At 40.1% G+C, this 14,527-nt stretch overlaps 2 protein-coding genes across 5 annotated transcripts in view; one reads left to right on the forward strand and one right to left on the reverse strand.

The window, feature by feature from the left end:
- Positions 1–498: 498 nt before the first annotated feature.
- Positions 499–6,953, reverse strand: LOC119741640 (60S ribosomal protein L17-like). 3 transcript variants are annotated; one of them, XM_038217474.1, is made up of 7 exons: positions 6,818–6,953; positions 5,034–5,084; positions 4,215–4,255; positions 3,781–3,915; positions 3,105–3,203; positions 1,699–1,795; positions 499–783 (listed from the first exon to the last, which is right to left on the reverse strand). In XM_038217474.1, exons 2-7 carry the CDS (start codon positions 5,071–5,073, stop codon positions 641–643), a joined length of 555 nt encoding a protein of 184 aa, XP_038073402.1. In that variant the 5' UTR covers positions 5,074–5,084; positions 6,818–6,953; the 3' UTR covers positions 499–640. The 3 variants fall into 3 exon arrangements, with proteins under 3 accessions (XP_038073402.1, XP_038073401.1, XP_038073400.1); XM_038217473.1 differs by lacking the exon at positions 6,818–6,953 and adding an exon at positions 6,557–6,809; XM_038217472.1 differs by lacking the exon at positions 6,818–6,953 and adding an exon at positions 6,683–6,707.
- A 4,789-nt stretch (positions 6,954–11,742) lies between these two features.
- Positions 11,743–14,527, forward strand: part of LOC119740885 (3-hydroxy-3-methylglutaryl-coenzyme A reductase-like) — a 28,961-nt gene continuing 26,176 nt past the window's right edge. The window contains exon 1 of one of the 2 annotated variants that reach the window (XM_038216348.1): positions 11,743–12,144. Coding sequence is in view for 1 of the 2 variants with exons in the window: in XM_038216346.1 (XP_038072274.1) it covers positions 12,306–12,322 (17 nt within the window). In the remaining variant the exon portion in view is untranslated. The other variant, XM_038216346.1, reaches the window with a different exon arrangement.

The following is a 14,527-nucleotide window of genomic DNA, read 5'->3' on the forward strand; positions in this document are numbered from 1 at the left end:
CCATTTCAGTCACGTTCCCTGTATCCAACAGTACCGAACGATGATTTTTGTGCAAAAAAAGGAACCAGACTATTTTTCCTTTGCACCTCGCATTGGTTACGTTGATTTGAATTGGGAAAAAAATCAAGATAGCCTTAACATAACGGTCTATTCCTGCCCTGGTCCACATGTGGTGTTTTCAGTCCCCACCTGATTCTGTGGGTTTTCCTCCCACCTTTAGCTCCAATTTCTTCTCATCCTCTTCTCTCTACATGTTTCTCCAGGCTTGCAAGCCACAGTTGCTGCCTAGGTGCTTTTGAGGAGTCCTTGGTTTCACGACCAGAAAATAAACAATACAACCCAGACTCTTGCACGGTGCCAACACCCATCCCTCTGGCAAGACAACGTTGGAAACTGTTCCGTTTTGGTAATGCTCTTTCACGCAATGTCACCATTTCATTTAAATTCAATAATACTGTAAATAATACACAGATCAATCCAATAAAAACAAACACAGGATTCATTGTCTGTACTTTTATAGTTTCTGATCTTTATTAACACCACTCATCATCCTTTTTTTTTTATGAAAGCAACCCCCCTTTGCGAGTGTTTCCCAAAGTTGTTTTATATTCAGACTCGTTCCGTTCTCTGTTTCCTGGGTCTATTCCCGACCCATCATCTTCTGGCGAGCCATCTTCTTCTTGGACACTTTCTTTGTCTTCTTCTCCGCCTCGTCGGGTTTGGGCACGACCTGCTCCCTCTCGGACAGGATGACCTCGATGTGGCAGGGGGAACTCATGTAAGCTGCGCACAGAACAAAATAAAAAGAATTACAAATAAATCATCAACCCACAAAGGGAAGCTGACTGGGTGCACGTATCGTCGTGTAGGTGCAACAAAGTCGTATCTCCTAAAACAGCGTTTACGTGAGTTTTAGAATGACAAAAGGTCGTATCTTGCTTATAAAACCCGGATGTACACATAAAGTCAATGGACGTCGAAATACAACGTTGTTGCATGGAGCATATTCCCGCGAGATACGACTTTGTTGCAGAATCAAGTTACGACTTTGTTGCACTGACATGACGATATAATCAGTTTAAGGTTAAAAAACGATATTGACTAGAGCAAGTTTTGAACCTGCAAGCAACCTGCACCATAACGGCGCTCTACCAACTGAACTGTCCGGCTTAATGTCTTTGTTTAGAGGGCGCTAGTTCGGACCAGCTCTGGCTATTTCTGACATGAGGCTTGATAGCTATGTTGGTGGAGCTCCAGTGCAGTGTTCCAGAGGTCATAGGTTCCATCCCTTCTCAAATCAATTACAGTGGGACGTCGCTATAACGAACATCGCAGGATCCACAGAAAACGTTTGCATTCAAAATTCTTCTCTTTCATTGTCTGAAAAATTAGTCAGTAATTTGTGAAGTTGGTTATACAGGTACCCGATGCCATAATCTGAAACCGGTTCCTGACATCAATAGTCGGGTACTGATGCACACCCCTTCTGAAATGTTTGGAATCTTAACCCAAAAAAAGAGTGGACATCCTACACACATTAGACTTCAACAAGCAGATCTCAATACCAATAGTTAACAAGTACCCAAGACCTCATCAAAATTTGCGTCTTAATCATTTAACAGGACAAAATTTCAACAAAAAAACCTCTTGTTGACATTGTGCATTTTATTGAGCTTTTTGAGGAAATACTTCACTCACGGTTGATGCGGCCGTGAGCACGGTAGGTCCTACGTCTCATCTTAGGGGCAGCGTTGACCTGGATGTGGTCAATCACCAAGGAGTCTGCGTCTAGACCCTGGAAGGTGGGAGGGATAGAAAAAGAGCAAAAGTGTTAATACATTAAGCCTAGCCCTGCCATGTGCAACACCTTGCAACCGGTTTAAAAATCTGTGTGACCTTGTTGCTTTTAGCCCTCAACACCAGTGCATAAAGTGCCAATTCTGAGACAATGGGAGCTATATGTAGTCCTATGATCAGACCTCACAGGCTCACAAGTCCGATTTACACATACATATAATGTACAGTACATACTTCCACCGTAACTCGCTCTGCCCGGCTAAATGGACACGTTATTTGGCAAAGTTTCCTTCTTTAGTCTAATTTAGTCTAATGGTGTATTTTTGAAGTAAAAAAAATCATCATTTTACCAAGATTTTATATTGTTCTTTCCTAAAAGTGTCTGTTCTATTGATAAACCTAACAATAAACCATGGACTGGCTGAACAAAAGTTTGTGATTAACGGAGGTACCGCAGGGTTCTCCCCAGGATTTTTTCAAACCTGTGGGGGAAGTTTTGCTGTGATTCACCAACCTGCGAAGCTACGGCGTGGGGTTCGGGTCCCGCTTAAGGGCCCCGAAAAATTTTGAACTTTAGAGGCTCTCTGGTGCATTTTAGAGCAAGTCTGGTGAGTCTTTAACCCCTTAAGGACGGGGTGTAATGGGGACATTCCTCCACACATAGAGCAAGTGGCCCGCATGACTGCACAACCTTTGTGTGGTAGCGGGACTGCACAAAAGCAGCAGCTGTGGAACTACCCCCTAGCTGTGTGCCACGGCATACCACAGCTGGCAACTGCATTCCAATGAGGATTAGTGGCGCGGCCATGACCGCTTCCCATACGCATGGGGTTAAGGAAGATTTTTTCTTAAAATTTAGAAGAGATCTTGTAATATTTTTTGTAATTAAAGAAAAAATTTATCAAAATTTTTAACTTTAAAAAAAATCAACATTTCAAAACCTGTGTTAAAACTTCATGATCTAGAAAGTATGGATTATATTTACAATATAGTGGGGAGAACCCTGTACCGGTGTGGGTATTTCGAGCTTTGGGGGGTATTTATGTACATAACATCCTATTCTCTTGATGGGGATGGGGTATTACTTCAAGACAGAGTTTCAAGGTATCCCACTTTGTGGTAACGAAGTTTACTGTAGTAAGGTTTTGGCCCCCTCAAGGAATGCAAACATCTCCTAAGCACCGACTGTATCCGCTAGATGACTGTCATCCAACCATTAGGAGATATGCTGGGATTACTTTTACAAAAGGAAAAGGTCTGTCCTGAAACTGGAAAATTTCTCAGGGGAGAAAAGAGGACCTTATTACCTTGAGTTCAGCGTTGCTCTCTGCGTTCTTGAGCAGCTGCAGCATGAACTCGGCGCTTTTCTTGGGCCAGCGACCTTGTGTGGTGTTCCATGCCTTGGCCTAATAGTCCATGAAAAAAACAAAAACATTGTAAATTATAATTTTTTTTTGCAAACTAAAACATGAATACATTTATATTACAGGTGAAGTATATAACACGATTGAAACTAACAATAGAACAAATTTTGATTTATTTGAAAAAAGTGTACACAGAAATATGCTGAAAGAAGTAATTACGGCTGATTGATGTTAAGACAGGCATTTAAAGGATCCATGACATGAATTTTCCGGGGGGGGGGGGGGGGGGTGTACCATATTTTCAATGGGGAATGCTGATAAACTCCTACAATAGTGCACACTATATTACCTAATAGTGTACAAATGCCCCCTTCTCACGACTCCATTTTTTAGGGGGGGGGGGGGAGGGGGAAACCGTTCGCATGTGACGTCACCTTTTAACATTTGCTAATGTCATTTTATTTTTAGAGGAATTTTTTTTGGGGAATGGTTAGACAAAAGGTTTTTTTGGGGGGGGGGTTCCAGCCCCCCCCCCTGCCCCCCCCCCCCCAACCCGTAGAACCGCACTGGGGACAAAGAACAACAAAATTGGGAGTTGGACAACTGAAGATATGTTTACCTGAGCCTTGCGACCGACTCCACCATTGAACCTCCTGTAGGGAACACACTGCTTCTTCTTGGTGACGTCGTTCAGGAAGCGCACTGCCTTCCGCAGGTGCATGTGCTTGATGACAGCGGCTGTCTCCCGAGTGTTCTGGTTAAAGATGAAAATCAACAGGGAAATTGAAACAGGTCTATTTTATGGCCCAGCGGTAGGTCCCACATTTTGAAGAAATATCAGTTTTTGAAGTTGAACATTGAGATTTCCCCAAAATCCATGTTCCAGCAGACTTCAGATATTAGTGAGGCGATAATGAATTTGTCTGTAGCTTTTGCAATCATTTCAACAACCGTGCTCTCAATTTAACAGTTCACACCTTCGTGGGAATGAGATTGAACACAGTAGTAAATAATATAAATCAAAGATGAACAAACTGAGAAAGAGTCCCTTACCTTAAAATGCACTCGAAGATAGGAGCCACGCGCCTTGCATGCTGTAACAGATGGGAAAAAGGTTTGTGTCAATGTTCATTTTTTTTTTTTTTACTTTAGTCAAATAACTTTCTCCCTTAATGATTTCCACATACTTCTAGAACTAGAAAGCATCCGTGTGCCTTCTAGCACAATCACTTTTTGGATTCGCCGTTATTGCTTTTTGAACGGATTTCGAATCCTCCGTGGTTAGACGAACTACTTGCATCTGGAATTCTACTTTCTCACACAACCACCTCTCCAAAACGCAGCCCTGAATGAAACCATATTTGTTAAACTTTTAGAACAATGGTTTATTAGTTTGCAAAATGGAGTGGAGTGCCGTGGCCTAGTGGTCTGGAGCATTGAATTTGTTGTCTGCTGGTAATTCTGAGGGTTGTGGGTTCGAGTCCAGCCCTGGGTTATGGTGCGTGTGCCCTTGAACAAGGCACTTTGTCACTCATTGCTTCTCTCCACCCAGGAGTAGATGGGTACCTGTGAGGGCAGTGTTGGTTACTGTGCGAGATTGATTACGGCCAAGAGCGCCGAAATGGCTGCCTACCGGCCGTGTATGCTCCCCAGGGAGTTGAGAAGGTTTCAGGAGTGTTTGCCCGTTGAACAGGGGTAGTAATAATTGTGAAGCGCTTTTCTCATCAACATCGGATTTTCGACTCAACAAAGGTTTCGCCTGTAAAGAGCATAGCATAGCCCATGAGGAGAAATTATCTTCTTTGAAGCACGCACAGCGGTGATATTGCGAACCTGCACTATGGATTCTATGACGAAGGCCAAAATACTTACACTTCGTGGCGTTGTCCGGCTCCTGTGAATAGCGTGTCATGTTGTCAACGCCTGAAAGTTTAAAAAACAAAATTAAGATATGAGCATTCCAGTGATTCACAGTGATCGCCATTTTTATTTTCATGTTGCATCATTGTTTTACCCTAAAAATGTCCCTTAAATTTTTAAGAGTGGTCTGAAAAGCTAGAGCCCCTTAAATCAGTCTAAAGTTGAGCTTGTTTTGACCCGTTTTGAGATTGACTAGGCCTATTTCGGCTTAAAAGTATGCAATTGTTTTTTTACCTGATTTGAGAGACATAGGTCCTATGAAACTTATGACAATCAGTGAACATGACTTATAATTTATGAGGAAATCACAACGCAATAACTTCTGATATCAGCATGAACCCGAAGACATGGCAGAGCGAACACTTGGCAACCTAGTCCAAGAAACAATGTTGCGCACTGTTGCGTGACTGGTGCGCAGATCAATGCGTGCCGGTCATCATGGTCATGCCAGTTCGTCCCACACACGGTCCATATGTTTATCATGTAGGCCTAGGCCTACAGTTTTTACAAAGACTACACTACAGGCCCAATTTCAGTAATCATTAATCATGTTAATTTAGTATTAATAAATAATAAAAATAATATTGTTGGGGCCTATTCACGGCGATCGTTTAGTGTAGGGCCCGGTTCCTATAGTATAATAAGGGAACAAAATCCACTTTAAAATTATTGGACCTAGGCCTACCAAACTAGTTGGCGACATTCTCAATAAACAGGTATGTCATAGATAAAGGGCATGGATTTGATTTTTTCAGGGAAATTTGGGAATAAAATGACGATGACAGCGCGGCGACAACACGCGACCCGAAAATAAAGACGGCGATCACTGTGCGCGATGTACCGTGAGCACGCACGGCACGCTGAATCGCAAGGCACAAACCGCACAGGAAAATCGTGATTTCTACCCCAAGAATCTGTTCAAAATTGCGAAACGGGTGTCATAAGAATTGAGAAAGTCGGCTTTTGATTGTAGGCCTGGCTAAAGTGATTTTAAATTTTGAGCAATAAAAAAACATTTTTGACTCTAATTTCATTAACCCTAACCCTCCAGGGTATTTTGGCTAGAAACCCTGCCAAACGCAGCAACATGCAACACTTGTCTAAGTGACAAGCCTGCCCAGTGTAGCAAGATCCATCAGGTCAAAAGTCTCAAGGCCAAACTGCCTCAGAGTCTGTGGTCACCCACTGCAGCAGGATACAACTCGGGCATTGTTCCATGGAACTAGCTCTCAGTGTCTCAGAAGTGGCCGGTTTCTGCACTGGTGTTGGTAGCATTTTCCATCAAAGTGCACCAGACTTTTCCACCTGATGCACTGTCAGACTGTGCTGCGTCTGGCAGGGTTAGGGTTAAAAAAAAATTAAAAAACAGGGGCCTACACTTCACAAAATAAATATTCCGTCCAAAAAGCACTAACATATTTTATGTGCAGCCCTAAAATCAACAAAAGTAACAAATTTAACGGTGACATTATTACATCACAACACTAAACAGTGAGTTTCCACTTCCAGTCCAGTAATGGCAGTGTGTGTACGTGTCTGCTTGTTTTATCGCATGGAAAGGGTCTCATTGTATGTCATTCAAAAACAGAGAAATAATGAACATTTCGACATTAAATTTCACAAACGGAATTCCCCAAGTTTCATGATCAATTTAAATGTCACAAATCTGTGAAAAATATAAAGAGATCCAAAGATGATTTGGATTTTCTTTGGTTCTTTCTCCCTTGAAATTTCACCTCTACAGAACAAGCAGACCAAAAGAGGCAGGTTATTCTCTTTTCTTAGACTGGTGCCCGGCCCTTCGATAACATGACAATCGGGGTTACGTTTGGGGCGGCGGAGGCCAGTCTGCCTAGCTGGGTGGCCGATGCTCGGTAGAGGGCGTTCTAAAGCGCTAGCAGTTCATGCAGTGCACGCAATAAAAAAAAACGAGGTCGCCACAGCTTTTCCACTGTCTAGGACATAAATCTCAGTGCAATGAGAAATTTGAGTTTAATTTAAAACTAAGGCAGGTTTGTAAATAAAGTGGACGGATCATTGCAAAAATAAAGTTTCCACAAACATTGGAAATAATTCCTGCCCAACGTTTTTCAGAAAATGAGATTTCTCAGAATGTTGGGAAAATGTCCTACCCAACAGAGTGGATGGGCAAAGTAAATGCCTGAAAATGGTTGAATATTGTTACAACTGATAATGTAGTAACCAACGGATAATGTATCACCAACCGATAATGTCAAACAAATTGACCGATACTGTATCACTAACCGATAATGTAACAGAAATTGACCGATAGTGTAGTAAAAATGCACTACACTATCAGTCGATTGTTGTTACATTATCGGTCTTAACCGATAATGTAACAAATATTGACCGATAGTGTAGTAACATTTACTACACTATCGGTCAATTTCTGTTACATTATCGGTTAGTGATACAGTATCGGTCAATTTGTGTGACATTATCGGTTGGTGATACATTATCAGTTGGTTACTACATTATCAGTTGTAACAAATGTTTATAACCTTTCTACTCGACGTTAATCAGAGGCCACATATGCACTAATTCACATGTGCAAATTAACATATCGTTTGAACACTCCCTTTGTTCCATGAATGCTTTTACATAGGTTTTAATTAGGGCTCTCAGTGCATTTTTCTCACTTTAATTTAAAAAAAAATATTCGGGGGTGCGATTGGGCTACTTGAATTTATTAAATTAAGTGATTTATTTTATTTTCATATTTTGTCTTTGTTTGACTTTTCTTTTCATGAAGGACGTTATACATATGCCAACATAATTTATGTGGACATCACAAAACCAGCCCTACGTGCTAGTCTTATACAGCAAATCGATACTTGAGCCAACAGACGTGTTTGTGATAATCGAGAAACTGGATTTATCACAGCAGTCTCTGATGAAGGCCACACTGAAAAATTGCCTGGGTTAATTTTACCCAAGAAAGGTTGAAAACTGGAACTACCCAAACTTGGGTTGTTCCATAACCAATTGTTTGGGTTAGAATTTCTGCTAAATCCAACCAAAAACGTGTAGTCATACAAGACTAAATTAAATTTGGTTAACAATTGGTTATAGAACATCCCAAGTTTTCCAGTTCCAGTTTTCACCCTTTCTTGGGTAAAATTAACCAGGCAATTTTTCAGTGCATCGATATGTCCTATATTGTAACCAAAAAAGCAATCATCGTTAGTTGATTTTTTCCCATTTGTTTTTAATAAGCTGTCTTGATTTGAATTATATTTAATTTTGTTATGTAGTAATTGAAACACCAGGTCATCAGTCAGATCAAGGGAAACTTTGCGGATTTAATTTTAAACATCTCTTTGAAAATCGTATTTAAAAAAAAAAGATCAGCCCACAAATGAATATATCCTTAATGTAAATGTAGAGTGCTAGATATATTGGTTAAAATGCCTTATATGATTGAAAGACAAAGTTGATAACAGTTTATTGGACACCTACAGACTCAAAGCCATGGGGGGGGGGGGGTTACACCCATGTTACCCCTAGACGCATCAACCTTTTTGCAAATAAAGCACCCAATTTCAATATCAATCAATTTTGAACATTTTGAATTGTAACAGAATGCAAGTTATCAACATAAGTTTTTAGAGCATGCTGTCTTGATTTGAGTTATATTTAATTATGTACACTGTAAAAACAGTGTTTAGCATTTAAACACATCAGAAACGTGTTTATAGTTTAATACGTTTAGGAATGTGTTTCAATTCTAAACGTTTACCACTTTTTAATGTTGTGAAACTAAACGTGTTTACGTTTTGGACATGTGCTTAGGATTGTATATCTAAATGCGCTTAGGAAGCTGTTTAAATGCTAAACATATTATTCATTGCACATGTCAAACGGATAATGCGTGTCACAGAAAAAGGACATCTAAACATGTCATGGTGCTAAACGTGTGGAAAAAGTGGGTACAGAATTAGTGTTTAGAAATGTGTTTAAATCCTAAACACCATTTTTACAGTGTAGTAATTAAAAACCAAGTCGTCATATACATATATATATATATTTTTAATATGTTGTCTGGACTCGAGTTACATGTATATTTAATTCGGAAATAATTGAACACCAAGTCATCAAGATATATATATATATATATATTTTTAACTTGTTGTCTGGACTCGAGTTATATTTAATTCCATCAACGTATTATTGTCAGCTAATCAAGGAAAACTTTGCAGATTTAATTTCAGTCATCTCTTTGAAAATCATATTTTAAAATAATGTAGCGTGATCAACAAGTGTGGATCTAGAACACAATTTTGTTTGGGGGGGGGGGGCAACATTTGTTTAGGTCCCCCAAAAAGTGGGTCCCAAAAATTACGGCGTGGGGTTCGGGACCCGCTTAACCCATAACTCCCTAGCAGGGGGTGTGCAAAATCATTTTAAAATTGGAGGATTCAGGACTGTTAGGGATGGGCCTCGAAAACTTGTTGGATTCTAGATGCTCTGTGGTGTGATCTGAGGCGATTTCTGACCAAATCTTTTTGAGGAAAAGATGGTGGGGCCTGCCTTTATTGCGACGTCACTTAAAAAAAAAAACTTGGGTTCGTGGGGGGGGGGGGATGGCCCCCGTTGGGCCCCCCCCCCGGATCCGCTCTTGGTGGTTAAGGCCAAAAAAAAAAAGTCTCCGGTTTCTGGTATGCGCGCGCGTCGCCGCAGCCATGAGCGTCGGCAAAATGAAAAAGTTTTTTTTTCAATACAAGATTATGTCTCAAAACCGCCAAACTCACTGGTTTGACTGGAATTCTGCTGCTGCACAATTTTAACGTGTTTTTAGATGGGGTTATGATCGAGAATAAGCTTTATGTGGCCTCTCTGACTCCCATATATTTGCACTAAGTTTAGTCGGGCACCATTTGCAGTCATATCAGCCGACATTTGAAGCCAAAAAAAAAAAAACCCAGGTAAAAAAAAAAAAAAAAGCCGCGTCGCCGCACCACTTTTGGGGCAAGCTCCATACCAGAAACCGGAGACTTTTTTTTTTTGGCCTAACTCCCCTTTAAATGCTTTAAAGTTTTGCTTTAACCCTATCAGGACCGGACTTTTTTTGGACCTACGGGGACCGGGGGGGGGGGCACATAGTGGCCCCCCCCCCTCTATATTTTCAAAAGTAAATGACCGATTTTTTTAAAAACTTGGTAGAAATTAACCTATGACCAAATCCTACAGGTTGCCATTTTAAAAAAAATTGTCCATAGAGGGCGTTTTTCTTGACATTTTGCCCATTTTTGGTCAAAAATAGTTCCCCCCCCGTATTTTCCGTTTTCTTTGGCCAAATGTCATAAAATTTGAGAAACATGTTTGTCATGTGACACTTCTCAATCACCTATCTGATAAATAAATTAATAACAATATGACAGTTAGTTTTATAGTGTAGAATTTAATATTTAAACATTTAGTTTATTAAAATTACGTGAAAAACTAGATAATATTTAGGAAAAGTCACTAAATTTGGTGGCGATCGGCTGCACCGTTAAAAAGTTATGAGCAAAAATATGGGAGGGGGGCACATTGTGCCCCCCCCCCCCCCCCCGGTCCTGATAGGGTTAAAGTTTTAAGTTTAAAAGTGTTCAAATGTGTTCAAAAGTTTGCTGTTTGATGATGATGTTTGTAAAAAAAAATGTTAAAGAAACCAAGCCTCGCTTTAAAGTTATCCCTTATTTAAGCATTCTACAAACACCAACCATTGGGCAATCAAATTGCCCTAAAATTAAGCAAATCTATACAATATAGTACCCAACATATGACTCTTCTTAGTAACCAATAATTGAGAAAATACTAACCGAAAAATGCAGTGCTGTAATTGTTGAAACAAGTATTCTATGACATTTTCTTTATTGCTCCAAACCGTCAGTACACACAATAAAAATTTTAAGTTGTTGGACGAAACAGGTTTAAGGGTCATTGGGTTTAAATATGGTGATATTCTTTGAACGGATTAAGCAATTTCAGTAATTGTTTTCACCTGAAAGTATAGTTTATGAAATTGGCTTTCCAGTCATTATTATTTTTGTTGCTACATATTTGTTTTAAATATGAAATAGATTTTGGGGGTTTGGGTTCCGCTTTTTTTTTTTTTTAACTCATCCTGTATGATGACGTTGAAGAACTCATTTTAAAACAAGGAAATATTTTAGACTCTGTACAAACTACAAAGTATAATTTGTTATATGAAAAAGCATCTGAAACAAGAGTTCGCTTGAGTCGAGTCATTTGCTCGCAGTGACTCGAGTCAAACTAGGCCTAAATTCTTGGATGGCGATTTTGATCGACAGTTCCAGGGCATAGTTAATAAGGGAATAAATGTGTGCTCCGGAGGTTTTTATCACTCGTTTAATACCGCTTAGAGTCTGGGTGCTGATAATTAATAATTTCTCTGTGTTCTCTGTGCCCCAAACTCTCCAGCACACACATTTTTGTGTTTTTATAGATTAAGGACCGTGCAACTGTAGTAAAAAAAAAAAAGTAGCATGGACATTGTTTAGGGGAGGGAAAAACTGATTAAAGATGGATAATTATTGCACCATGTGATGACGTCAACGACTAGGCTCAACATTTAGTCAGAGTCCCGGATTTCCCCCCGATGAGAAAAAGCGCTTTTCAGCACGCGGAACCAGACTGCGTGTACACAAACCAAACCGAACACACAATCCAAAGTGACTCATTTCGTGAAATTTCTCGTTTACGATTAGTAAGCGGTACTATAAATACGAACACCATCTCCCAAAATAAGTTTCTCATCATCGGTGAACCGAATGAACCACATACACTTCATAACTTAAAGTGCTGTATGGGGAACAAATACTGGGTGGATTCCATTGAAATCTGGGTACAAAGGACGAGTGAATTAATTGATTTTCGGCGTCGAGCGTCCGTACACGTACACCCCATGTACGCATGACTGGGGGTACACGTACACATGGTGCGATGTGCGGCAAACTGTTTGATTGGCCGAATTCATTGAATCACGCAAAATCTTCAATCAGGTGATTGGTCAGTACCTCGTTCGAGACACACATGGGTAAGTCAAGGGTCTTTATTTATTTGTAGTAAAAGGGGTATTTGGGGGGTTATGCCGGCCGTAGTCCAAGCCCAGGGGCAGCACTCAGTACAACTACAAGGACGGGTTTTGGAATAAGGCCATAACAAGAAGCTACTGTACTGTAGTGTGAACTTTCATTCATGTTGAAGCATATGAGGTAAGAAATTTACTGCTAATCTTAATCTGAACCTTGGCTTGAGTTCCCAACCTAGGAACAATTCCATGAATGATACATTCCCTGCAGCTAGGGCCTACCTGTCACAGTCATGACAGTGTCACTGTCAGCCATCAGGGAAAGATTTCCATATACGAAGTTCACTCAATACCCTGTGTACAAACCCTATGAGATTGGACTGAAAAATTTTAAGTGTTTTCTAAGAAAATGCTTGTATTTTCTCACTGCTCAAATTGACTATGATGACATGAAATTGCTATCTGGGGACTTGTTAGTCAATATAGTCGTGTTCCCTAACGTGGCGCACTTCGAAGCCTACCCGACTTCCCTCGTGTAGTGTTGCCAAACCTCTTTGTTGACAAACCTCAAATTCATGCAGTAAAACACTAGTACTTTTACCTTATTTATGCTTGCTATTTAACCTCTGTGAACAATTTCAGTTTTATAACATTTAATCGGAAATTCAAAAACGGTGGCATCCGGAAATTGGGCACAAATTGGCGGAGTGTTCCCTAACGTGGCGCACTTGAATAAATCTCGGAAAATTCCAATTTAACATTTAAGAATTTCTGTAAACTTGATAAATTCTGATAAACAATTATTATCTCTACTTACATGCCCAGCCAGATGTTTGTCAGAAAATTATTTTCTTATTCTTCGGGGCATTTTTAAAGGGTTCACTTTGCACTTGAAAATAAAATCGGAAAATCACGCCAAAATCAATTTTTCTTCTAACTTTGTTACGGGTAAATAAACTCGCGATTTATGAAGAGGAGTGTTTAGAACTTGATGAAATTTCACTTTCTTGGAATTTCAGTTAAAACTTTTGCTCTAGGTAGGCGCTACAGGTGAAAAATCAAAGTGCGCCACGTTAGGGGCCGCGCCACGTTAGGGTACATCAACAATACAGAGGAAAATGAGTGAACTTTGTGTATGGAAATCTTTCCTGCTGCCTTTTTAAGATGTCTTCGTTACGTTTGCAGACATTCGCGTATCAACATTTCAACATGAAATTTCACGAAAAATAGACTTAATTGGCCACATATACACTGATATATGGGGCTAATTACAGACAGGGTTTGTGCACACTTGTCAATAGTCCGAGTAACTTGGACCCAACTTATCGCCTTTTTAACATTCAGACATGGTCTGGCGATAGTGGGGTCCAAGCTAATCGCTATATGCTAAGCAACACAATTTTGTCCTTGACCCCAAAACCCAACAATAACATTGCCCAACAAAAACATCAGATTTCACCCTCAAAATGGCCTACAAATTACTAGATACGCCACCTGAGGTACAAGTAGACATCGATGATTGAGATGGTTGTACTGAAGTTTACTTTCGATCCGGATGAAAAGTGAAATTTCCCGTTCAATTCCGAGAGCTCCCCTCGCGATCGGGAACACGTTAAATTTCCGACTCTTGTTAATGTTTGAACGACGCGATGTGGTCCTCATGCCCAGCGTGCATTCAATGGTCCCTCTATCCGAGTGCGATTCCGTTCCCGAGCGCGCCCGATGCATCGATTATGATAATGAGTAGACTGGATTACGTTTGTAAACACAACTGCATTTTGAACGATAATAGGGAGTCGGGAACTAGGGCAGGTTTTATGGACGGAAACCACTTCAGGCTAGTTTCCGACTCTCTTTTATCGGGGACCATCGAATGTACGCTGGGCATGAGGACCACATCGCGTCGTTTAAACATAATAACACGAGTCGGAATTGAACGTGTTCACGATCGCGAGGGAAGCTCTTGGAATTAAACGGGATATCTCCTCTTTTAATCCAGATCGTAAGTAAACTTCAGTTTGTGTATTGGTGCTGTGTTTAATTTTTGTGACACACACAACGTGTATCATATTTTTAATGAAAACGACAGGAAAAACCTAAGATGTAAACAATCAGGGTTTTTTCCCCCGTCTTTTCTCGAGAACGTTTAGACATCAGGTTAGTTTCCTTTCAACTTAACCTTTGAAATAGTAAAGTAAACAATCCAAAACATGAAATTTTCGGGGATTTAGATTTCAATAAAGTTGTTCGTGTGTTACTGGTTAAACAATTATACAGTAAAAGGTACAAATCAAACAATTGAGTTAGGCCCTATAGAACGTAAAAAGACCCAGGGCCATGCATATTCAAATAATTTAGTATTTGATTAATTCATTAATATTCAACCGCA

This window comes from Patiria miniata, unplaced genomic scaffold (assembly GCF_015706575.1).
Source record: "Patiria miniata isolate m_02_andy unplaced genomic scaffold, ASM1570657v1 HiC_scaffold_5, whole genome shotgun sequence".
Classification (NCBI taxonomy): domain Eukaryota; kingdom Metazoa; phylum Echinodermata; class Asteroidea; order Valvatida; family Asterinidae; genus Patiria; species Patiria miniata.